We start from the raw sequence: 25,528 nt of genomic DNA, 5'->3' as shown, positions 1-25,528 counted from the left end.
TTTATTTGTATTGATTCGGTGAGCGGCACACTGATTATTTCATTTTCACGTATGTATTTACTAATTCTCAGGGGATTACTCTTTGAACACCGTTGACGGTTGCCGCGTGTTTGAGCGACAAGCTGACGCGTTAACACCCCGAACGTCACATCTTGTTGTTTTCTGTCAGACATCGCCAATTTCGCATCATCATATACATTTTATGTACACGGATTATTCGTGAAATAAATAATGGAGTAACATTGGGGGCAAAGAAACTACGTCTATTTCCCTCGAAATACGTAAACACACCGCTGCCGTTTCTTTATATTTCGATTATATGTGATAATTGTCAAATTTATATTCAGAAGGGGTAATTTACACGATACAGTTATTTATTGATAATCGTCAAATTGGTAGATATGGATACAGCAATGCCTGTGTTTAATGTGCAGTGTCTGTAAACACCGAATAATGTTTTCTATTATATACGCACTTTCATCCCTTAATCGTACTTCTTACCACTCTGCGTTCGTATTTACAATTTTATTTATTTATTTTCCGCTTCGTTAAACTATTCGTAACGTGACAACAACATTTCTTATTGGCTAATCGTTGATACGAGGGTTACGTAAACATAAAATACACGTACGTACCTATAACGATACCTATAATACGAAATTGCACTTTTAAAGCATATTCCGTCGAAATACGATAACGTTTTTTTTTTTTTTTTTTTAATTCAGACCATAATAATGATATAGGTATATGTATGTATAGTATATATTCAATACTTAATATATTCCTTAGCTTGTGTAACAGAATCGGACAATCATCGAACAATTTACTGTGACAGTTTACTGTTGAAATTGTTTGCATTCGACTCGTCGCTTCCGCTCTGATTGTCGTCGCTCCCGTGACACAGCTTGCGATGCTTATGAACGAAATAATAGCTTGGAAATTTACTTCCGCATATCTTGCACGGGTAATATTGTACGTTTAAATCGAGCAGGCGAACCTCCCGTCGACGGCCGCTTGTTTGCCCGTCGCCGTTAGCGGGGTGCAAATGCCGTCTCGCGTGTTTCTGATAACAATACTGGGACTTGAAGGTGTGCCTGCAGTAGCCGCAGGTGTAATGCCCCGCCTCGTTTGGGACGCTGTTTGCAATCCCCTGGATCCCTTCCTCCACATCGCATACGTTCTCGTCGTTTTCGCCAACCGTTTCGATTTCGCAGACGCGTTGCTGCTGCTGCTGCTGCAATCCTGTGCAGGAATCTTCGCCGTTGTCGTTTCCCGAATAATTGACGTTCAGAACTCGGTGAAAACGCACAGGACCGTCGCAGCAAGCGATATCTATAACGACGTTCGATCCGGAGCCGTTACCCTGCGGATCGCTTGTCGTTCTTTGGCACTTTCTTCCTCGAGCCGGCTCCGAGTCCGTAACAGAAATTTTCTCAGCGCTGCCTGCTGGACTCGGTGATCTTTGACCTCGGGGCGTCCTGGATATGTTTTCACTCCTGCGGGACGCATCCGGGGTCAGTGACCTCGCAGGGGATCGCGGTATCTGCTGCGAGGTTGACGGCTTCGGAGAAACGGATTTTTCACCGCTGCTGGACGGAGGCCAGAGACAAACCTTGGTTAGAATTGTTCATTTTGTTTTCTTTAATCTATGATTGGAAATGGACATGGCGACGCTTTGACAACTGGTAGCAAAAGGATGCGGTATTCTAACTGCAGGTCCATATTTCATTTTAAAAGACTTCTTTCATCGCATTTTTTACAGTTTATTAATCTCATCTGAAGAAACTAGAGCCTTGAAGCTTGCACTAAGTCGGTTGTAGTTTTGTATTCGCGCAATTGTCCTAAAACCATCTGCTGTCAGCCCAGTTCTCGGCATCATATTGTTTAGCCTCACTTCCACATCTGTTTTCAATACCTTGAGATAAAAATACTTGACATTCGTTTCTCTGAACGCATACTTTGACAGAAAAATTGACGTATAACGTAAGAAGTATCCCCTTTTTTGTATGTAGAGTGAGTACATCTTTTTCACCCCTACAAGTATCTACAATTATAGTATTGGGTTGGCAAATGAATAGCGTTTTTACAATTTAGGAAGTGTTTGCAAAAGTTGTCTGTGATAGATACTTGATACAAGAATGCTTGAACAATAATGTTGGATGTAACATGAAATTTTGGTACATTTTGATACCTATTCGGAAATGTTACCCAGAATTCGCTATGCAAACATTGTGCATTGTGTGTAAATATTTGATCTTAACAAGATATGATATTGGTAGAAAATTTTGGTGGAATAGGTTTATAAGATTTGCCTTAAAATTGCAATAGTGTTATTCTTGTATCCCAATTTCTCGGTTATTACCAACGGCATAAAACGAGCCGCCGAACAGTGATTTCTATAAAGAAAATTAGTTGTAAAAAATGAACTATTCTCTACGACACAATGCTAATGAATCTATAATATTGCCTCGTCGATTATTGGACACATATGACGGTATCCTTCAAACAAAGCCAAAGAAACAGATTGTAAACTAGTAAATGAAGTGGAAAAACGCACACAGCTGCTTACTTGTAGTTTGAATTCACGTTGTGCGACTCGCGAGATATTGGCGTTGGCATGCCGGATATCGAAACTGCTGCAGGAACTCCTAGAGTCGGCAAGGGAAGCGTTCCCGACGAGTAGAGGCTCGCGGGTGGAGGCCAGCAAAGCGGGGGCCCAACAACGCGACTAGGCACGGGCCTGAGGACCCCACCTGCCACGGGGGGCGCTCTTAGCTTCAGTAAAGCGGCCCTGCACTGATCGAGGGCCCCTGGCATGTGGAGAAGGTGCGTTGCTAGCAGAACGCTGTAAATGTTGTCCAGGGTGACTTCCAACCGGCCGGTGTACATGTAGTTCAAAAGGGGCGCGAACGCCTCGCCACCTGAGGACATCATCATTATCGTTGATTTTTATGGCTGGAAATAAGTTTACAAAATCAGGATACTTTGGATGTAAAAGTTCACGTTACAGTTTAGATGATACAAGGCTGCAAATTTATAAATCGAATTTCAGTTACTTTTTTCGGTTTTGGTTTTTTCTACTCGATTGTTTTGTTTGTTTTTTTTTTTTTGTTCTTTGACTTCGGAAAACCTTGTATCAGAGTTTAGAATTAGCTCAGTTTATGATTTAATATCGCAGAAACAGTTTTTTTTTTTTTTTCGAAGGTGATTTTTATTGCGTGACGTTTTCAATTCGAAATTGAAACCGATGCGCGTAGCCTCACAAGTCTATTGTTGTTTATCTAAAGAGCAGATTGATATACACAAGAATTTCGTTGTTTTTGAGTATATTGAGTATGGGCCGTTCCGCACAAAATTTGCATGATCAAACCCTCACCGTGTTCAATTTCATTTGCTATTTGTGACGTTGTTCTAGGTCGAGATTATTAATTTTTAATTTTGATGATTAAAAAGCTCTGACCGCTTGCGACGTAGAATTAAAAAATAACTTGCGAGTTCTCAAAATCTTTGTCGCTTCGAGAAATAAAAAATACGTATAACACTTCATTCACAGCGATGAAACATCGGAAATGACGACGGATTGAATTGAAAATGACGAGGATTTAAATATGTAAATATCACGTGAAATGCCCTCATTATGCATACCGCGACATTTATTTATTTCGAATCACTTTCTATGCGATAATTTTTACCATAAAATATATTACTTAATTACTTTGAGGAGATAAATTTATTCCAGGTTCGATTTTTTATTTTTTTTTTTGCTTCAGGAACGAACAACTATTCATTTTTCGTTTTATGTATGTTTTGAGTGCGGTTAATGCTTAAGTGCAGATGCATTTTTGTCTCATATCGGTCTCACTCAGTAGTAACTTACTTTGCTTGAAAAGTCACTGTAAACACTTACTTCAACCTGTGGTATTATAGTACAAGCCTGCGAGGACAGCGGTAATTAGAGAATAAATCGACTCGACTGTACACCGCATTGTGGAAAAAGTTTTCCACCGAACAGATTAATGATATAATTCATGACGACTAAAAACTGACGAATCATTACCGACTGAAGAGACAGACAACGATGCTACGCTTGTTGCGGCTGTTGTTCCCGGTGCGACATTCGACGATGTTGCGAGAAGCGCCTTCAGGTATCCGCTGTGAGCAGCCAAGACGCTTCTGTGAGCGACGAATTGATGCTCACCATCATTCCCAACTCTGATCAGTGTATCGGGGGGCGACAAGCCGATCGCTGGGCCGACAGGGGCACTCGATCGAGTTTCCAACGGATTGCAACTCTCGCTGCCAAACCAGGCTCTGTACAGGTTGTACATTTTACGATCAAATTGGCTTTGCAGAGTTTCTATTAATGTCAGCTTCGCGTTAACGATGTTTTTTCGACATCTATCGACGCTTCTCTTCCGTCGTCGGAAAGTAAAAACACCCGTGTATTTAACCACTGGAAGATTTCATTCCTTAATGGGGTCAGTCGATTTTCATGGTTTTATACGGTAATTCCATGGGGTCATAGTTCAGCTGAAAACGATTTCGCGTGATTACTGAACGAACCATTTCGTTAGATAGATTTGCGGTGGATAAATATTTTCGTTGCACACGTGGTAGGTCACTCCTATGGAATCAAGTACATGTGTGATTGCCGATGTCTGTGGAACGTTGCATCAACAGTAGACTCTGATAATGTGATTGTACATCACAGGACGAAGCAAACGGTGTAAATAATTTTTATCATCTCAATTTCGAGAAGTGGAAACGAAATCGCTTCATCATTTCACGATTTATTAAACTTTGATCCAAAGCATGTCGTCCAAACAGTTGTACTACAACTGATTGACGTAATATGTAGTTTTCTCCTTGCTCGGTGATTGCAGTTTCAAGAATACGTTGAGAAACTCGAACTGTTTTTATCCAGCTTTGTAATAAGTGAACCAACGAATCAACTAAAAGCCGCTAGTGATCTAAAATCGGTAGATTAGAATAATCAAGACACTTTTCAACCTCCTGGGCTACTTTACTTTTATCCTTTTTATCGACGCTTGTTTTAAATCGCGGGAAATAGGGCCACTTTTATAAATTTTTGGTTTTCCGTTCACGTCGATTACCTGCGAGATATTTTACGATTCACCGCAGTTGTAAGATGAAATTTCTTGGGCGATAGAATATCACCGCAAGTAGGAGCTGTTCGAAATTTAAAAACAATGACGTGAACACCAATTCCATAAGAGGAAATTATCAAATAACGAGCAATGACAGCGTCGCGATGCCGCGCGTCTGTGATTTGAACGCCCGGACTATATAACGAACTGTCGGCTGCTGGGGGTGGCTACCCCCAAACTCCCACTCCTACAGCTTGTCAAGAACCGCCCCCAAGTGCCGGAGATTGGCTGTTTCGGAACCACATGGTCTTTGGCTGCGCTTAAAACCGCTGAACGTAGGCGCTAATACGCGCGGTGCATGAGAATTATTTCTACTCTGTATAGATGTATACTAAGCTCGTATTAGTCTAATACGTGGTTTATACGATACGGTCTTCGTTTCTTGCGTACAAGTGACGCGATACTAAAAATATTTGCTCTGGAATTCAGGGGAAACTGCTAATCATATAATGGTCATGTATTCTCTAGTAATGCCACTGTTGAATCGTTTCACCTTCTATTCGATACTTAGGTGATAACTTTCTTTATTTCTTTCGACGGTTGAGGACGTCAATTGACCAAAAATCGATACTTATTATTGATTTTATTACGAGATAGTCGGACATTAAGAATTTATCATATTGTTTTACGTGTGAACTACGAAGATCTCTGGAAAAATGCAGAAATCGAAGATAACGGAATTATCAAGAAAGTCGAAAATATTGATGCTTCGTTTCAAACTGCTTCAAAATGGGTTAAAATCTGGCAGATACCGTCGATTTCGCTTTAAAGTTGATTGATTTTAGTCGGAATACTATTTTCAACAAAGTCGCTGAAACACATTTTCTCTCATTTTCTGTAGTAATTGGGGTATATTTAACGTTGCCCACATGACGAAAGAAGTCTTTCGGTGAATTTGAAGAAAATACTCTTTCGAATAGAATGAGCCAGCGTAGAGTAATCGAATCTAACGGATCTAACAGATTTTAAACATTTTGATTCTATTTGAAGTGAAGCATCGATACCTAAACTTTTGTTTATAATTGCAGTATTTTATATTCATCTTTTTTTAAAAAAGGAATCGTAATTTTTTCAATTTGATAAGTACTCAATGTATGGCTATGGATCGTAATATCATCAATGACACGTATCGATATTAGGCAAACCAACTTTCTTTGTTAACGAGGCGAACATTATGCCATACGGACAATGTTGTTATCCACAATTGAATAATGCTCCAACGCTATCCAACAAATATTGCGTCTACAGAGAGAAAGCTTTTATAATATGTCTGCGAAGTAATAGTGAATAGAATCCAATGTATACCGCTCGATAGGAACGTATGTAAAAAAACGCGTCTTTACTATACCTATACTTATCGCGTGAACTGAATAATCGTGATTGATTTTGTAGTTTTTGTTTTACGATCCAAACAAATGAAGGTAATGCAAATTTCAAATTTTTTTTCGTCTTCAAAAATTGTACAAAGTTTGTTTAAATGTCAATAAATATAATGTAAAAAGTAGGATAAATTTTATTTCAATGTTTTGCATTAAAAAAATACCCTAAAAGAAAACCTTTAAAAAAACAGTCTTCATACCAGACGACCCCCTTAATGAAACTAAACTACATTTTTTCACATGTATCCTGTAATATTACAGGTACTCTCCGTTGCACCGTGATATTTCGCGCTGTATAGCATGGAAAAAGAATGGGAGGATTATGTCTACAATCCGTACACATGGATATAAAGAGAAACACACAAAGTGTATACCTACCAACTGCCTTATCAAGCTTGAGCAGTAGCTTGCCTTTCTCAGGCTATGCCTCTGATGTTTTTTCATCAAATTAACCGCAGACGTCAAGAGTTCCTCTTTCCCTCTATATACCTGCATATATGAATTATACGTTCTTCGGTTTATTTACATTGCGCGATATCATTTATATTTCATGTTGCTTCGAGACTCGTGAGCCGTGGGCTGTGCAGCAGCGCCTCCGTGCTACGTTCCATATTTCGTTTCCATTTCGTTTTCATCACTTCTCTCGTCTCGTTTTGCTCGCCGTCGACGAGTGAGGTAAATCGAGCTTCTCACTCTTTGCCACTCCGCAAACAGAAGTTATATTTTCATCATGTTATTTATGTATATTGTAAACGATATACCGCAGATCATGGGAAGGTGGGTGTTATTCGCTTTCACATTCAATATTTTGACAAAAATCTTTTACCGCCAGTCGAAGAACCCACCCAAGTTTGCTGCACTTCCGTGATTCCGATGATCTATAATTTCCCAACGTTTCATTCTTGATGCACGCCGTTTTCCTGGGCTCTGGGAAATTACAGCAAGTCGACCGGTCCTCCTGATTTATTAATTTGATTCCCCCTTCGCTCAAGATGAATCAGACAGAGCTTTTTAATCACGTAGATCAAGCAGCAGTGATGGCTGAATTGCGGAGGTTAAATACCCGCTCGGTGCGTTCGTCGACTTATAACCGTGCGCTTTGCGATCTGCATATTCTATACTCTGCCGATTGAAAAATAATCAAAGACAGAAGGTTTCATTGATCGGTGATAAATTCATCTTTAGACTAATCGCAGTCGAATATGAAATATTTATCACCCACCACATGCAGAAAGCGGTGTGAATTATAAGGACTTCGATAATGCTGCTTACTTGCCTCATGATTTCACTTGTAACTACTTGATATCAAGTTGTGTCTACCATGGAATAATGAGTCGGTCGGTGCCCTTAAAGCCGTATACAACCTACGAATGTATTAGCCATGCATGAAGGATCAAGAAATCAGCAATCAATCGGTGTCTCTTGGGGATGAGCAGCAAGAAAAAGGATAAAAATTTCTTACTTGAGAAGAACACGTCGCGTTGAACGCGTGGTGCAATAAACTATAACAATAACAACAAAGGATTGTAAAGGGTCGTCGAAAGGAGAAATTTAAGAAGGGGTAAAGGAGAGAAAGAAATGAATAGGAAATCATGGCAGGGTTTTTACGTTTCTAGACTCGGATCTCAGGGGAAATGCGCATAGCAGGTGCTGTTATGTACTTCGGTTCACGTCATGGTGCCGATTATGTCGATGTCACATTGAACAATCAATTAATCGCAAAGTGACCTCATAGATTTAAAAAAAAACGAGAATGAACATTTTCAGTTCTGAATTTGATAGCTCTTGGACGAATTTGAGAGTGGATATACTCTTTCTTTCATCTTTTTAAATTCAAGTATGTTGTAACGATCAGTCGAAAGTGTTGATCATATTGTTGCAAATAAAATTCCCAGTAGCGCGTGTAAAACCGTTATCTGGATTAGGTATTGTATTACTGTAACAGAGTCTGGACTGTAATACATCAGTATAAAACAGAAAATCCAATTAATGGAAACAAAAAAAAAAAATCATATTTTCACTATGAAACTTATTTGAGGGTTTCCAAATTAAACACCATATATATTCATGTTTTGTTTTTGAGATATCTTTTAAACGGGCAATTGCGAAGCAATTAAAACAAAATTTGTAAGGTTTATTAGGGGTTATACCGTCGCGGGAAAAATCTTTGGTGATAATAAAAAATGTCATGGGCAACTGTCATGGGGTATGGTTATGGTTTTCAAGAAACAGATCGGGGGAGGGGAAAAAGCTGAGCACCGAGCCTGTGAAGCCTCGGAGGAGAGCTGTGTTGGAGCTGAACAAACACTTTTCGCGATATTACAAGGAGAGCTTCGGTCGAGGATCACCCTCTTTGCCCCCCGCCACCCCCACGCAGCCGCGCCGTGATCCTCTAGAGATTTGATATACAGGGTGGTCCACTCAAGAGGAATTACTCGATTTATATCCACGTTGTTTGATGAGAGCGTGGTACATCTTTTAAAATTAGTAAACAGATAGTTGCGATGAAACGTTTTCCTGTAGATGATTCTTACTTTATTTTTAGTGAATTTTTTCGAAGGTTATTTTTACATTGATAGGTATTATAACTCATTGAGACAGATCAGCGTAGTTTTTACGACAGATTTTTTTGAACAACGAAATGTCGAAATTACTAAGAAATCATCTAAAAGTATGAGATATTTATATCACATGTAGGGTTAATTACTATGGAAAAATGACGTACGGCACTGATCAAGATTCTAAAGATTACAAGTTCGTTCCAGAGCATACAGGGATTGTAAAGAGATTGGCAAAATTACGCAGATTACAAAGATTACAATTGATTTGTCGAAATTACAAGGAGATTAGTTGGATTACAAATATTACAGAAATTATAAGGATTAGAAGGGATTGCAGAAGTTGGAGAGATGGGGAAAGCAATGCAGATGTTGCTTGTAAAATACAAAGATTACAAGAGATTGAAATGAACTACAAAAATGAGACATAGATCAAAATTATATCAAGAATTTCAAGGTCTTAAAAAATAACATGAAGGATCGAAAGGTGTAACGAACGATTACAAAGAATTACAGCAATTACAAGTGATTATATGAGATTACAAGAGATTGCAATATCAGACAAGATTATGGTCGCATGTACATCAGACCATTAAAACAGTGATTAACCCCTCGTATACAATCCTCTAAAATGGTGTCCCAGATACGTCTCGTCTCGTGAATTTGAGACCAAGCCAATTGAAGTCGGAGTACCGGATGGCCTGTCATCGCGTGAAAGCCAAAGCACTGGTCTAATAATCGAGAGCAGGTGTTCTAGTGTCACGTTGGTCAACCCTTCGCGTACCCCTTCATGTCTCTCATATCTGCACAGCATGGTTGGGCTGATTGTGAGCACGAGGTGTGCACAGTTGCCTAGCACGCGTTTAAACTTATTGTCAGCGACAGCGTGGGGAATGGCAGTAATCGAATGATCCAACTCGAGTGGACCACTCTGTATACACGCGTATATAACCATGTATATTATATCGCTTGGTTTTCGTAACCACTCTGATCTTACCCTCATCTCGTTTGAATCTTTTCAACGTCGCGTCATCTCCAGATTGCCGACAGTGTTTGTTTATACTTTCAACGGAGATCCCCGTGTTCGCGCATTTTAAGTGGCACCTAATTTCGCAAAAGCATGAAGAATCTAAACGCGTGATTAAGTCCTGCCCCTCGGAAAGGTAGTTCTTAAACAGAAAGCCAGGAGTAAAAACTAACAGCTAGCGTGAAAGAGCAATGGATTTCGGAGTATAAAAATTGTCACACCTACATGCAGTAAGAGGTGTATCCTACTGACTTTTGGCCAATGATTTTCCAGCATTAAACCCGCTCGTTTTATTCATTTTTCATCTACAAGTTATTATATTAAACAAAGAACGGAGAAAATTCTAATCGCAAAGAAGGTACGGTTACATTGGTTCCATCCTCGATTGTTTTACAAAAAAAATTCTCTCTGCTGTTACAAGCAATTATGACGAATCGTCCATCCCCTTACAACTGCTCAAGCTTCGGGGGATGGAAATATTGAATCGGGGAAACGAACTGGGAGCGACGTGCAGAGCTCTCAGTCCGCGGGTTGGGTCGGAATTGGAGGGAATGGGCTCGGATGGAGTGAGTAGGAGCTAATTAGCGTCTTGATTTACTTAATCCCAATTAATGCCTCTGCTATCCCTGTACCTTCGCGTTAGCTTTGCACTGCGGGTATGAGGATAGACACAGGGGTGGATTTAGGAATGCAAACAGTGGCTCTTGGCGTGAATATCCGTTCGTGGTACAACGTTCTACACCATCTATTGTACGTGTTACGCGGTGTGCACGCGAACGTACACGTATTAGATTTCGTACGTATCGGTTTATTTCGTGGATATGTTTCACGGGCAATTTAACACAAGGTATATGCATTCATGCAATTCGGGGTACATTTCACCGATCGACATTTTGTCTCGTGGATCAAAACTGGTCGGAGAGTGCCAAGCAGTCCGGTTCGGTCAATCGGATAAGACAAAAATGTATCTTAAATTGTATAAATATAGGTGGATTTACCCTATGATAAATTTTAATAACTGCGTATAATCTATAGTTTATAGTTTAATCATACTAGCATTTGTCTGTATAAAAGTTATGCATGCATGTGTAGGTCGACGATTGTGTTGTGATCCCTTTGCACAGGTGAATTAAATTTTATATACCGTCACTCTCGTTAGTTTGCTGGACATGAATGCGGCCCGTTGTACACTTCCAATTGAAACACCTTAGTACGTGTTACAATACTACGAGGAAAAAGATATACAGACGTATGGTGCTGTACTGGATTGATTGTGTGAGTAGAAAAACGGCCATTTAAAATTTGGATGCGCGTCATTGCAATTACGATTGCAAGCCGACGGGTTTCCCCGGTTGCACTCGGCTTTGCATGCGACCGCGTCGATGGCACGAGAATCGCGAAAGGGGGGTGAACAGATCTCTTGGGATGGGGAGAATTGACAGATGCTACTTGCACAACGCGGCAGTAATATCAACCGCAATGTCGAGTCCAACAGCCGCGTGTCTACCTGTCGGGTAGCCACTAATTCTACAATGATCCTGCACCGTGCAGCAACACAGTGTGCGTGCCTGTGTCGATTGCATGTGAGGCCCCAATACCGTACCATGTGTGCGTTAAGCATATACCGAAGCGTTGCCCCCGAACGATACGTACGTAAGTAAGTGCAGAATCCTTGTTGAACAATTGATTTTTATTCGTCCCTCGTATAGCTTTCAGAGTTGGCGCGATACACGGATTTTACATAATGGGTCAAGTTGTACCGAGGAGTTTTTTGTGAAACTCACCGCTCGACGCTAGCAGATAGTTTACAGAAGCTGTACTTTGAATATCTATAAGCGGTACAAAATGTAGCTTTGGTTACGTGTGAAACTTGCCGCTAAGCGCTGGTGAATAGGCGACCGAAGCTACAGTTTGAATATTCAACGACACAAATGTCAGCTTCGGTTACTTGGTATACTTATTGCTAAATATCAGCAAATAGGCAACTAAAGCTACATTTTTCATATGCAACGACGCGGAATGTAGTTTCGGATGCCTGTTAAATTTGTCGCTCGGCGCTAGCGAGTAGCCACTTGTGAATAAGCAACCAAAGCTACATTTTTAACTTGAGTGACAAAAATGTAGCTTCGTTTGCTTGTTAGATTTCCTGCTAAACCCCAGCAAATAGGCAGCCGAAGCTACATATCGAATATGCGATTATTTAGCGACAAAAATGTAGCTTCGGTTGCTTGATAAATTTGCTGCTAAACATCAGTGAATGGGTAACCAAAGCTACATTTCAAATATGCAGCGACACAAAATGTAGCTTCTGTTGCTTGTGAAACTTGTCACTCAGTCTTAGGGAATAGGGAACCAAAGCTACATTTTGAATATCGAGCTACAGAAATACAGCTTCGATTGCTTGGAAAACTCGCCTGCTGCAAGCCAGCAAACAAGGAATCGAAGCCATATTTTGAATGTGTTCGACGTAAGATACAGCGATACAAACTGTAGCTTCAGTTGCCTATTTAATGACATTCAGCGGAGAGATTCGTCGAAAATTGATATTTATTTCCGGCTCAACAATCAGTACACGATGCCGTATTTACTGCTCTAGTCATCTTTGGATTCGAGGGGTCGAAAAATTTTTGACATGCCGTCGAGTTCATAGATGCAATGGGTACATATATATATATATATATACATACACACACGATCTTCAAGGTGGGTTCGTTGATCTCGTACACAATCTACGTTCAGCTCGCGTGGCCTGGAGTTACTGCGGGCTTGTTTGCTTTTAATCATTTTTGATTTGCCTCGGCAAAACTGACAACACAAATCTCATAAATATATAAAAAGCTACGTCATAGCCTACGGCTTTTTAAGGCCGGTTTGTTCTCCTCTTCCACCTCTTCCCTCGATCATCGCGCGATGAAAAGATCCAAAGATTATAATAATTCAGTGCTACGTATAAAGTTCTAATAATCAAAACTCCCTGAGCATTTGCCCCACGGTTATTGGCGCGGATAACCCGTCGTATCAACCCTCCGTATTATCTATAATATATGATATATTGTACGCGACTGTGCTTACACGCCATTTCACGCATGATAGTAGGTGGTGTGCCTACTATCCTGGTTTACTTGCCCTCTCGCAACACCATACGGTATATCAAACGAACAAAGAGAATTCTTTATCACGTACCGTATTACGGGAACGGTCGGCTAAACTCCGGGATGTCCGATTAGCGTACACTCAATCCCCTGGATGAAGCAAGCTGCCTCTACAGGGTGTCCTGTAACTCACGGATAGTAAGTCCGATGCGATGTTGTGCATAAAAAATGATCATGGATGGTAAATCGTGAGTGGTAATTTTTTAGCGCGCACGTTAACACAACTTATAATATCATGCAACAATTTTACCCATTCATGACTTACATTTTTTATCGTGACTCGAAATATGATAGAAGAAATTTGTATACAAGCAGCGATAGTTATATCCATACAAGTGATCACAGTTTAATTTCTTTTATGAGAAATCTAACTACCATTATTCGCTAAATGCAATGATATCCTGGAATGATGTCGCAATGCAATGATACAACGATTTACCGCTCTTGTAATGTTGAAAATAATCGAAAGTTTTCATCCTACGATAGAAGGTTAATTTTCCACTTGTACTTAATATAAAGCCGGCATTGAACTCGCCTCGTTATAAAACATTCAAAGCACATCAAGCCCTTTCGCCTCCCTTTCACCCTCGCGGGCTCTTCGCCGTGGAGAGGCTAGCTTAATTAGCGCGATCTCGAGCCTGCAGCTCTTGCGCTGTCTGCACATTTATCTTTCAAGCTGAATTTTGCCGCTCCGTCCCTTCATTACCTTGTCCTCTCTCGTTCTACAACGCTTTCCCTGTAGCTTTTGTCTCGTTAGAGTTAATTTCGAACTTTACCTTATTTTTCACAATGTTGGTTGTCAGTTTTCAATTCGAGATTCGGAGGACCATCATGTTCAAATCGCGATACAGTCCCAGGCGGAATTGGAAGGCTGTCAATCAGTGTCCCTGCTGCAGCAGCAGCGTACGGCCGAAGTTTCACATGCGGCGGCTCTGCCATCATTTCAGCCGTAATTTGTACAAATGGTTCAAGAAATTCGAACCGTCACGCGACTTTGACGAGTTCCATGACGTTTGTCGGACTGTTGATACGATTGGAAATATTTCCAATTAAGACCCCCCTTTTTTTAATATACAGGGTGAGAAGGTACCTTTGTTACATCATAGTAATCAATTGAACTGGTTGTTGAAACTCGACAAATATGAAACAGAACTCTAAAAGGCGAACGTTGCCTGCGTGTATTAATGACGACGAGTCAGGTATCTGTGCCCTAGTAGCATTGACTTCAGTTGAAAAAATTTGAGAATACTCTGTGGGAAGTCTTTCTACAGAGTTAGTACAGAATCTGCCCTGATGGCGATTTTTTACCACCTGAGAACAGACTTGAGAGAGATTTTGGATAATGCTGATTCTAACGTCAGATCCGCAGTGAAATATGGAAGTAGACGCATTGAATGTAGGTAGACTTAACTCAGAATGCTACTAGGGTGGTTATAGTGTTACTAAGAATTAATGAATTCACAGTTTTTCTCTCTTTTTCTGAGCAAAATGAAACTCCAGAACATCGGCAGGCAAGCGAGAACTTTTTAATTGGCCTCCCTTAATTAGTTAACCAGACCCTCTGTAATTATTCTGTTTCCCACCGTTTCGTATGTATGCTAACGGCGCTCTGATTAGCGCTGTTTGTTTAATGCTGTAATGAATAAATAAACCCACGCCGAATAACTTCTATCTGGCGTTTATTTAGCAAATCCGACGTATATATAAAACATTGCGGATAATTCGGATGACGAAAATGCACAGGATTTACAATACATATATTATACCGAATACCACATTCGATCTATCAATGTTTTTCTTGTTTGTTCTATTGCCACGATTTCAAAATTTATATTGTAACTATTTTTCATGATTATTTCAATTCAATAATACACATAGCAGCAGAGTGAACAACACATTTTATATGTAAAACGATTTGTTAGAAACTTGTAGTTAGATAGATAGGTACATAAAAAATCATACCAAGTGGCTCATAGTATTGAGTAAATTCGGAAAGGTGTTTATTTATAATTAGAATTTATTTTTTTGACTTCCCAGGAATATTCGCTAAAAATACGCAATGTCACCAAATATTCCTGGTATAAAGCAATATCGAATACATTATATACTTATATGTGCGTATGTATACACTGAGGTAGGATTTATTAAAATTCAATTACCAAATATGCACATTTAATCAAAAAAATAGTCTACTCCAAACATTTCTCATCGTTTTTTGAATAGATTAAATTGATTGAATCGCATTCGAATATACCTACCAGCGAAAATTGATTTGCTGATTATTTTTGTTTCCGTTGGAGCAAACGACATTTTGTCGAATAAATAGAAGAAAAAATAATTTAAAAAAAAAATGATATGTTATAACTCTGGTTTCAGTGTATTTGTTTTCCATAGCTGACTTAGTCAAATGAATATTTGTCGCATCAACAAATTATCCCATTGTGTAATATGAACATGTATGTAATATATGACGATTTAACCGAATTAGCACTTCTGAGCATCAGTTTAACGCTGCTCGGCATTGTGTCGTACTTCAGAAATTATTGGTATTAGATACAACGTCACCGGATATATCCTGTAGCCTTTTATTACTTTGTACTTTATTTGATTTTTATCTTCGAACGGCGTTCGGTCGTTGGCTCTTGCGTGTTCGTAATGACGCTTGCCTAGGAACAGACACGGTAAACTTGACTGATAACATTTCTATTGCATTTCATGTGCGTCAATGTGCCAGAAACGGCGTGCACAATTGTGCAAATTTGTTTGCATATTATAGATGCAGTAATATACGGGAAAGTTATTTTTAAGTTTGCAATATGAGTCGTAGTTGAGCACGCATGCTCGCCGAAAACGAATATTGCCAATACGCGAGACGAAAATATTGTTGCCTCCTTTTGCACACGATTCTTTTTATAACAAGAGTATGTTACGTGTTGTTCACGAAGTACGAAATTGAGGTTAGGGTCATGTAATGTTAAATTTGTTTGCGACAGCGCATGCGCGCAGTACAGAAAAGATCACGTTTAACTCCCAGGAGTTAAACGTGGTCGTTTTTGTACTTTGCGCATACGCGTTTGCAGAATTACTCTGTCATTTTAGAAACGGGTATTTCGTGTGCAGAAAACAAGCGTGAAATTGCGGAAACATGCTCGCGTTATATAAAGTATATTGATAGTTTTTGCCAAATGAACCCTTCATATATTATAGATATTCATCAGTTTGACATCGTTGTACATCAGACGAAAAAATTCACGTTGTAAAGCATTGTTTTTCGTGCTTCTTCAACTGCACAGAAGCCTTGTACGGTAATATCTCTTTGACGTATAGCGACGCGCCATTAGTATACAGACGTCAAGTTTAATGGGAATATAATTGGACCCGGCCCGCTATTGACACAACATCAAGCGTTACCATATCATGTCGTATATCATGGTTATTATATCGGGTTTTTGGGTTTCGTTATTCTTTTTATCTACATTTTAGTTCCATCCGCTGAAACATCATTATCAACGATACGTTCCGACGTTATCGCATGGCCTAAGCATGGCTTGCTATATTGTTTGGTCATTCGAATCTCTAAAGAAACCAAAATTAACAATAAATTCAATCGGCCATCTGGGTATTTTAATTTTTTATATTCTTTATGTACAAACCTATCTTTTTTTTCCAGTTTTTAATCTGGCTTATTTACATGTGGTACAAGTGTTGCCTCTGAGGTTTCTATACATTTATGGGATAGAGTGTTGTTTTTATTTACATATGGTAGAATATTTCTCATCTGCCTCTGGGCTGATTTTTTTGTTTGTTTTTATGCATCTTTTTATAAACTTAATTCTAAATGTAATAAAAAGGGAGGGAGGGGGGGGGGGGTATGTATAGGTATAGGTAATTTAGGAGGGGGTTTAGAGGAGGGGGACTTGGATTGGGCAAAGAATGTTAATTTTTGTACAAATCTATTTGCGATAGTTTATCGCTAAGCATTCCTCGCAGTCATTTCTGCGGAGTGTATATGCTTCGGAAATAACTCAAAAATTTTTTGAATTGGAAAATAACCGGTAAAATCTGAGTAGTTGCTGCTTGCAACTGGATATTAATCAGAATTTTACGAGTTAGAATTTAGTAACGGTCAAATAACGAAAAATTACGTGGCCGAATTCACTTAGATGACTTGGCCAAGTATCAGTATTGTCATGCGCAAGCAAGACATGTTACAGTAAAAAAGTCGAATTAATTTCAAATTGCTTCAATGCTTTCAACCATGTTCATTGAACTTAAAGTGCAATGTTGTAGAGCGCATACAAATGTGTGAAGCCCTCGTAAAATAAGACACATTGAATATTTGTTATTCCTTATGTATAATAAGGTTGAGCAATACTATACTAATAATCTGTGTCGAGTTACCCCAGGAAACAACTACAATCTTCAGCCTCTAAATCCGCTAAAAACCCATGATTTAGTTTTGCTGGATTTCGTAGACACCCAGTATCTACACAAACCTGACATGTACGCCAACGTATTTATAGTACTGTAATCTTATGGCTCGTTTCTTAATTCTGTTACAGAAGGTGGAAGGCAGTTGGGACCGCACAGTTGCGTGGTCTGCCAGAACACGGTTGAGGGCGGAGGGCAAAGTCGAGCCTTGTCCAGGAGTCAGGCGTCCCAGTACGGGCTGAGAGAAGACCAGGTTGGACCCGGAGCTCGCGTCTGCAACACATGCAGGTGTAAAGCTGTTCGCGGACGATATACCGCATGTCCGCTTCCCGGATGCCCAAACTTGAATAACGCCAATTCGACCTCTAAGACACGGGTGAAACGACTTCGAGCACTGCCGTCCAAATGGAACGACCTTCCACCTGAGATACGCGACCCGGTGGTACAAGAATTTCGTAAGTATTCACGACTAGAGTATTTATTTCACTCTTGTATGGTTTTGTTTTACTTCGAGAAAAGTTGACTCCCTGCCCATGGGAACATGAATAATCCTGCTAATGGCTCATAGCCATATACTTTATCGATTGACATACCTATGGGTATGTATCACAAGTCCAGGACTGGGTAGAATTCTTATGTAAATACATTAGAAATATAGAATTGCGATTGCTTCTGAAAATGTCACTTAAATGGACAAATTTTTCTAATTCTATTTAACATGAAAAATAGAAAATGAGGTATATAAAATGTTGATCAAGGGACTTATTTGATTTTTTTTTAATTTCAGAGATTAGCAGTAACGTAACAAAATGCTGCTCGGCATGTTTCAACCGGATATCCAGACGTCTTGCCCCCCATTTGACAGGGAGTGCCGATAATGTAGAAGACGTCGATGGACCGGGGCGTCAATGGACGGATGAGGAATTGGAACAACTGAAGAGAGCCTTGCGGGAGCACGGAACAAACTGGCCTAAAGTGTCTGAGCAAATATCTGGGAAGACCAATCACCAGTGCAAAAACTACTACTTGACGTACCGAAAAAAATTGGGACTCGACCAGATAGTTGCAGAATATTACCAAACTCTTGGCAAAGAAAGGCGGCCCTGTCTTACGGATGAAGAAGAAAGCGGCAGCAGCACGAGCAGCTGTGATGAGCTTGCTGTAAGTTATAATCTTATTTGTGATCATTATTCGATGTCTTATACATCCAGAAAAACATTTATTCTCAGAGTTATCTGAGGGAATACCCACATTTTATAGCTAATATCTTATGCAAAAGTATTGTTTATTGTGGGCTGGCATAAAAATAGTTAACTAATTATAAAATGTGGATGTTACTGGTTTTTTCCTCTCTCTCTATACTCACCTCCCACAACTCCTGTATTTTTCCTTGAATCAATTGCTTTCCTCAAATATTAACAGGAATCAGAATTCACTGGAATAAGATGAAGACTGTATGTTATAGTATTATCCACAAGCAAGCGGAAATGCTTGGCAACACATTGACGGAACAAAAAAGACCAAAGATGACTTGGACGAAATTCTCAGTGATTATCAATGACAGTTTGATGTTCATCGTTGCAAAGCATTTTTTGTCCAACTGTTCAAACCTTCAACTCTTCCATGTCATATATTATTGTACAGCTTTAAACATGTTTAACATTGTTTTATATTATTGTGTAAATGTTACGTTTTTCTAACGTTAAAATTTTTGTTATTCAAATCAACATCTCATGAAGTTTAATCTACATTTAATATTTATATCAGTTCTTTCTAATGCTTCAAAACGTAGTTCTAACATATCTTTCCTAATTGTATAATGCTGAGTTGGAGCTATGTGATTGAAACAATAGAAAATATATAAAGGTGGTAAGTGGTACAAAAATTTATTTGTTGAGCATAGGCAAGTGTTGCTCCAAACTCTGCATTTCATTGTTTCAATTGGGCTTTCACATGCAAAATTTTTATATGCGCGTAAAAAGGAAACCGTAACTGATCAAGTCATATTTTTTCGCTTTTCGATTAAAGAAAACTGGAAGCACATATAGCAAATTAAAAACTACAACAATAGAACGTTTCTTATGCTAAGGTATAACAGTAAAATTCAGTTGCTTGTAACAGTCACAATTATATTTATTGGTGAAAAAGCATAAGACCACCTGATTATTTTGAGTTTCTTTGCTTTATGTACATCCAAAAGTTGAATTTTTTTTTCATGCAAAAACCCAATTGTATTCCTAATCCTCTAAGCCGTCGGGAACTACGACTTGAAATGTTCAGTTGTTGACAGGAAACCATGATCCACATATACGAACTAAATATGCTTGTGATAAAATTATAGGTGCATGATTCGAGCGACACGGCAAGTGCCGGTAGTCCGACAAACACGATTACGAGTACCAACATGCCTGTCGTTGTAACGAAAAATACTGTCTTGTCCTTACCGATGCCGTTGCAACAATCTGAAGATTCAAAGCATACAGAAAAACTTGCAGATATGGCAGTTGTCTCGTTAGTACCACCTCCAGTAGCTATAGTAACTCCTCAGCAGCCGTCTACTGGTGGTGGACCACCTCCAGTAGCCAGTAGAGAGGATTATGACAGTTCAGCTACGGTAAGCCGAACTTATTTTACTTACATTCTCGTAGCAGCTTTGTAAATTATACATTATTCAAGAATTACACAAGAGTTGATTCCGCGACTCTATTTAGTGACAAGTCAAAAATGTCAACAATTCTAGATATAATATGTTACATATACTGCTATGGCGTTTCGCTTGAACCTATTTAACAACATGCATGAACATTGAATCGATATCACTTTGCTGTGGTGAAATTTTATAAAAAATACGTTTTCTGGTGACCAGTTAATAACTATTTCGAAGATAGAGCTGTCTGATAGAGACTCGCTGCTTGTTCCAGGAGACAGCGGACGAGGGTCAGGGTGGCGCTGAGTTGGACAACTCTAGCATCATTGTTACACTGAGTTCGAACCCCAATGCCCCGACAATTCTACAGCAACAACAACAACAGCAACAACAACAACAGCAGCAGCAGCAGCAGCAGCAGCAGCAGCAGCAGCAGCAGCAACAGCAACAACAACCACAACAACCACAACAACCACAACAACCACAACCACCGCCACCGAATCACTCACCTCCTTCAAAACCCACCAACAGCAATCCTCTAACTGTTAAGGACTTGATGCTTGGTATGATCGAAATGCAGTTGAAACGGAACCCGAACAGTCCCGCTGGAAATGCATCAACTCTTCCCGTCAGCTCGGGCACTCCGACGATCTCGAGTATATTGAAGACGGATCATCGGAGTGATATCAGCTTCACCCGCGAGTATAAATCCGCAAACGTGCAACCCACCTCTGGCAGGGATTCTGGTCTCGCTACCCTGTCTGTTGTTTCCGGTCCTCATCACGGGCACCATTCCACACCTAGTCCACAGCACATTGGTAAGTTCTCGTAAAATTGGTCTATAATCAGACTTTGGCAAATGAAGTTATGGCAGACGGAGAAATTTAATCAGGATGTATATGCTCTGAGATAAAGGAGAATACCAGGGAAAGCTCGTAAATTTACTGGTGCTCCGGGATAATAAGCAATGTTTTATCAACTTTAGAATGACTTTGAATTACGATGAGTTGGTCAAATATGAGTATTGTCTCGTTCATGAGAAATTACTGCGAAACAAAGCTAAATCGAACAGTGCAAGTCAGGATGACCAAAGAGAGAAAGAGTTCGTTGAAGGACAAATCTTGCACTTTCTCAAACGTAATATTTCGTACCAATTCCAAATAGTGAAATAGTTAACAATCTGATATGTATTCCAAAAATTTGAAATATTCGATCTTGTCATTTTTTTATAGTCCTGAGGTCCCAGTATCCTAACATGTACGTATCGTATCTTTTGCTACAGGTCAAATGCAAGCGACCATAACACCTTGTCCACCGCCACCTCCTGGAAGTCAAACTCAATCGTCAGACCTACCAAAAGAAGGACTTGTTGTCATGCAAGTACAGCAGGCTCTGCGTGAAACGGAAGGTGTAACATTGGATCTGAGCATAAAAAAACCCAGGCAACAGTTGGAGTACAATCATTCGTTGCAACCACCACACAAACCACCCCCTGTCACTCTTTATCGCGCCGAACCTCCACCTGGAACATACTACCATCCTCATTCTCATTCAGAGCAGGGTCGTGGTGCAAAAAGTCCTCTTGTCTACGGTTCCTCTCCTAGACCTCAAGCTCCGCTGACACCAATAATGAATAAAGTTACCGCTCAGCCACCACATCCAAAATTATCACCAAAATTAACTGGCATTCCCAGTGGTCACAAAGGTGGCTCAATCACGCATGGTACACCCGTATCCGGTGCCCGCTATGAGGGATTACTTAGACAGATGACACCTCCTGGAGCTGGAAGCACTGGCGGACAAGGTCCCAAGGAGACGGGCTCCATAACCCAAGGAACGCCTGTCCACCCCTTTGCCACGAGCGATAAGCGTGCGCCAATGTACGATTACCACCGGCCGATTCGAGTGCCTCCTGCCTCTACAGTCCCTGTGTCGAGTCAAAGTCAGACTCAGGGTCAAGGAGTGGTTGTTACGCATGGTTCTCAGGGCTACAACTCTTACCCGCCACGACCGCCGCCAAGTTACACAGTGGAGCAGCAACTAGCTTCAAGACAGCTTATAATCAACGATTATTTTCTGAGTCAACAAATGCTGAGTAGGGGTCGTGAGACTGCGGCTAAGAATGAGGCACCTTCCCCCATTTATTATGCAGGTACTCCGCCACCGCCATCACCGCAACACCCTCAACACTCACAACCACGTCAAGGTGTTATACAAAGGCATAATCCCCAGAAGCAACATCATTATGCTCCACCGCCTCCGGGACTTGAGGCTTTCTCGAGCTTGGTAGAGGTTGCGGTTCAACAGCCAAACCTTCCGGTACCCCATCCCCATCCCCATCCGTCGAGTGGAAGCGGGGGTCATGAAGGTCTTGGTAAAACGATTTCTGACAAATTAATGGCTGATCGGTATGGCGACCACAGGCCGCTTCGCGACCAGGAAACACGCCTGCAAGAACATCGTTTGGCAATGCAACAGTCTGACCATCGATTAGTTGCTCATCAGCAACGGGAGAGGGAGCGAGAGAGGGAGAGAGATTTTGTGCATTCCAGAGAAAAGGATGAGCACAGATTACAAAGAGATAAGGAGATACAGCAACATGATCATCGGTTTGTAATGCAACAACATCAACAGCAACCGCAACAACACCAACAACAACACCAACAACAGCAGCAGCAGCAACAACAACAACAACAACAACAACAACAACAACAACAACAACAACAACAACAACAACAACAACAACAACAGCAGCAGCAGCAGCACCAGCAGCAGCAGCAGCAGCAGCAGCAGCAGCAGCAGCAGCAGCAACAACAGCAGCAGCAACAGCAGCAGCAGCAGCAGCAGCAGCAGCAGCAGCAACAGCAGCAGCAGCAACAACACCATCAACAAAGAGAAAAGGAACTCCAACAACAGGAGCACCGTTTGGCTGTTCAACAACAGATGGCTGCAGCTCAACGAGAAAAGGAACATCAGGACCATCGATTGGCTGTTCAACAGAGAGAAAAAGAGATGCAGCAGGCTGAGCAGCGCTTGGCGTTTCAACAGCAAAGAGAACGAGATCTGGCCCAGCTTCAGCATCAACAAATACAGCAGCATTTACAACAACGTATGGAAGCCGAAAGGAGACAGCACATGGCACAAATCTACAGAGAACAACAACATCCATCAATTGACAGGGAATCAACAAGAATTCTTGGAAGTGGTTTTCCACCTTCGAGGCACCAGCAACAGCAGCAACAACAACAACAACAGCAACAACAACAACAACAACAACAACAACAACAACAACAACAACAACAACAACAACAACAACAACAACAACAACAACAACAACAACAACAACAACAACAACAACAACAACAACAACAACAGCAGCAGCAGCAGCAGCAACATCAGCAGCAGCAGCAATCTACAAATCGGCAAAATCAACCCCCAGTTAATCAACAGTCAGGTGAAACTGCGTCAACGTTGACCGCGGCCAGTTTGATAGATGCAATCATCACCCACCAAATAAATCAGAGTTCCGATAATTCAGGGTCGGCCTCTGCATCTAATAACCAACCTACCAGGCCGGGTGACCGTCTGTTCCAGGTAAAAATCCATTATTCCCATTCCATTTGAAGTTTATGATTCAATGTGATCACCAGAACTGTGCCATATGAGGATATACATATATGTGTAGAGAGCTGAAAAAATGGGTGAATTTGGTGAATTTGTATCTCTAAAACGAATTGATAGTAATTCGAATAGCGTTTGTTTCATTCAAAATTATGTGGATTGAGCTTCAATTACATACATATTTATTTTATTAAAAAGAATCAATAGAAACTATTGTTATTGACAATAACTGTGGCTGTGCGGGTACTCGAACTCGAGTTCGGGTCGGATCGGGTTTGCATCGGGTTGGGTTTCTTGGTAATCCCGAAATTTTTGGGTAGTCCGAAATCTTCCGAGTAATCCGAAATTTTCGGGTAATCCAATAGTAGTCGGGAATCCCGAAATCTTTGGGAAAAACAAAATTTCCGAAAGATCTCATGGTATTAATGTTTTTTAGTAAAGTAATAAACCTTTGTATCTTTCGTGGCGTGGTTTTGTTCACTTATTTCGTTTTTTTTCTGTTATTCTCTGACGTGCTCAACGACTGTGATCAAATTACGACAAGAGTGAAAAAGTTGTGCCATGTTGATTTCCGTAATCCGAAAATTTTCGAATACCCGAAAGTAATCCATTTTACCCAACCGGACCCCACCTAAAGAATTTTACTACCCGTACAGCCCTAACAATAACTTTTCTTGTGGTGCACACATTATCTTAAAAACGGCTGAACCGATTTACTTCAGATTTGGAGACACTATTCTTTGAAAGTTTACTCTGTTTGCCTTAATTCCGCTTTTTTCAAATCATTATAGCTTTATCAATTAAATAGCAAAGTCGTCAAGACTCAACGAACAATTGAAATCCAATTTCTAGCGGTTGCCAATTTGTTGAATGAAAAATTTAATCGTAGAAAAGAAGATAAAGCATCCAAAAATACAGTCTCAAAATTTGTAGTAATACGGTTAAACCATTTTTGGCATATCGTGGATAGCACAAAACATGTCACCGAGTAAAATGGTTGTTGTTAATATTAATAACAATGCTTCCTAATAACTACTTCTGATGAAAGAAAATAAAAAAAAAAACGCAACTGAAGCTCGATCTACATGAGATTTACATCTATAAATACATGTTGCCTAAAACAAGCCCCAAACCAATTTGATAATCAGTTACCCCGGTATGAATTCCCAAAATTGACCTAGCTTTTGTGCCGTTCACTCGTATAGTATGCCCCCTCAAGTGAATAACATGAATTTTGGATAATTAATTGAACGGTAGTTTCAATAACCAAATCCAATTATCACAAAACCGATTACCAGTGTTAATACGCATTGGGATGTAATATTCCTATTGGTAAAATTTTTGTACAAATACAAACCTTTTACGAGACAGGCTATTCTTTCCTAGGGCGACTTTTGTTGACATTATTGCAATTAAAAAAATATTGTATTAACTTTTGATGCATTAATATGAATAGATTAATAAGGAACAGTTTTTTATGAAATATTTCTGTGAATTATCAAACATTATGATCTCTCTTCAGAATGTCCAACGAGACAGTCCAGC

At 40.1% G+C, this 25,528-nt stretch overlaps 2 protein-coding genes across 17 annotated transcripts in view; one reads left to right on the top strand and one right to left on the bottom strand.

Annotated features, from left to right (window-relative positions):
• Window positions 1-25,528, top strand: part of Smr (Smrter) — an 84,281-nt gene that overhangs the window by 54,517 nt on the left and 4,236 nt on the right. For 14 of the 15 annotated variants that reach the window (XM_069133682.1, XM_069133681.1, XM_069133680.1 and 11 more), the window contains 6 exons: window positions 17,847-18,170; window positions 18,503-18,876; window positions 20,057-20,329; window positions 20,637-21,180; window positions 21,645-23,956; window positions 25,506-25,528. The exon at window positions 25,506-25,528 is cut by the window's right edge and continues 144 nt beyond it. In XM_069133682.1, coding sequence (XP_068989783.1) covers window positions 17,847-18,170; window positions 18,503-18,876; window positions 20,057-20,329; window positions 20,637-21,180; window positions 21,645-23,956; window positions 25,506-25,528 — 3,850 coding nt within the window. The remainder of the gene's footprint in view (window positions 1-17,846; window positions 18,171-18,502; window positions 18,877-20,056; window positions 20,330-20,636; window positions 21,181-21,644; window positions 23,957-25,505) is intronic. The other variant, XM_069133685.1, reaches the window with a different exon arrangement.
• Window positions 391-5,273, bottom strand: LOC124211805 (zinc finger and BTB domain-containing protein 8A). Of its 2 annotated transcripts, none has more exons than XM_046611241.2 (3): window positions 4,058-5,273; window positions 2,570-2,921; window positions 391-1,589 (listed from the first exon to the last, which is right to left on the bottom strand). In XM_046611241.2, exons 1-3 carry the CDS (start codon window positions 4,326-4,328, stop codon window positions 824-826), a joined length of 1,389 nt encoding a protein of 462 aa, XP_046467197.1. In that variant the 5' UTR covers window positions 4,329-5,273; the 3' UTR covers window positions 391-823. The 2 variants fall into 2 exon arrangements, with proteins under 2 accessions (XP_046467197.1, XP_046467198.1); XM_046611242.2 differs by having other exon boundaries at window positions 391-1,586.

The sequence above is a fragment of the Neodiprion pinetum genome, chromosome 2, assembly GCF_021155775.2.
Source record: "Neodiprion pinetum isolate iyNeoPine1 chromosome 2, iyNeoPine1.2, whole genome shotgun sequence".
Lineage (NCBI taxonomy): Eukaryota > Metazoa > Arthropoda > Insecta > Hymenoptera > Diprionidae > Neodiprion > Neodiprion pinetum.
Note: the sequence above shows the minus strand (reverse complement) of the source record. Positions and strands in the feature narration are given on the sequence as shown.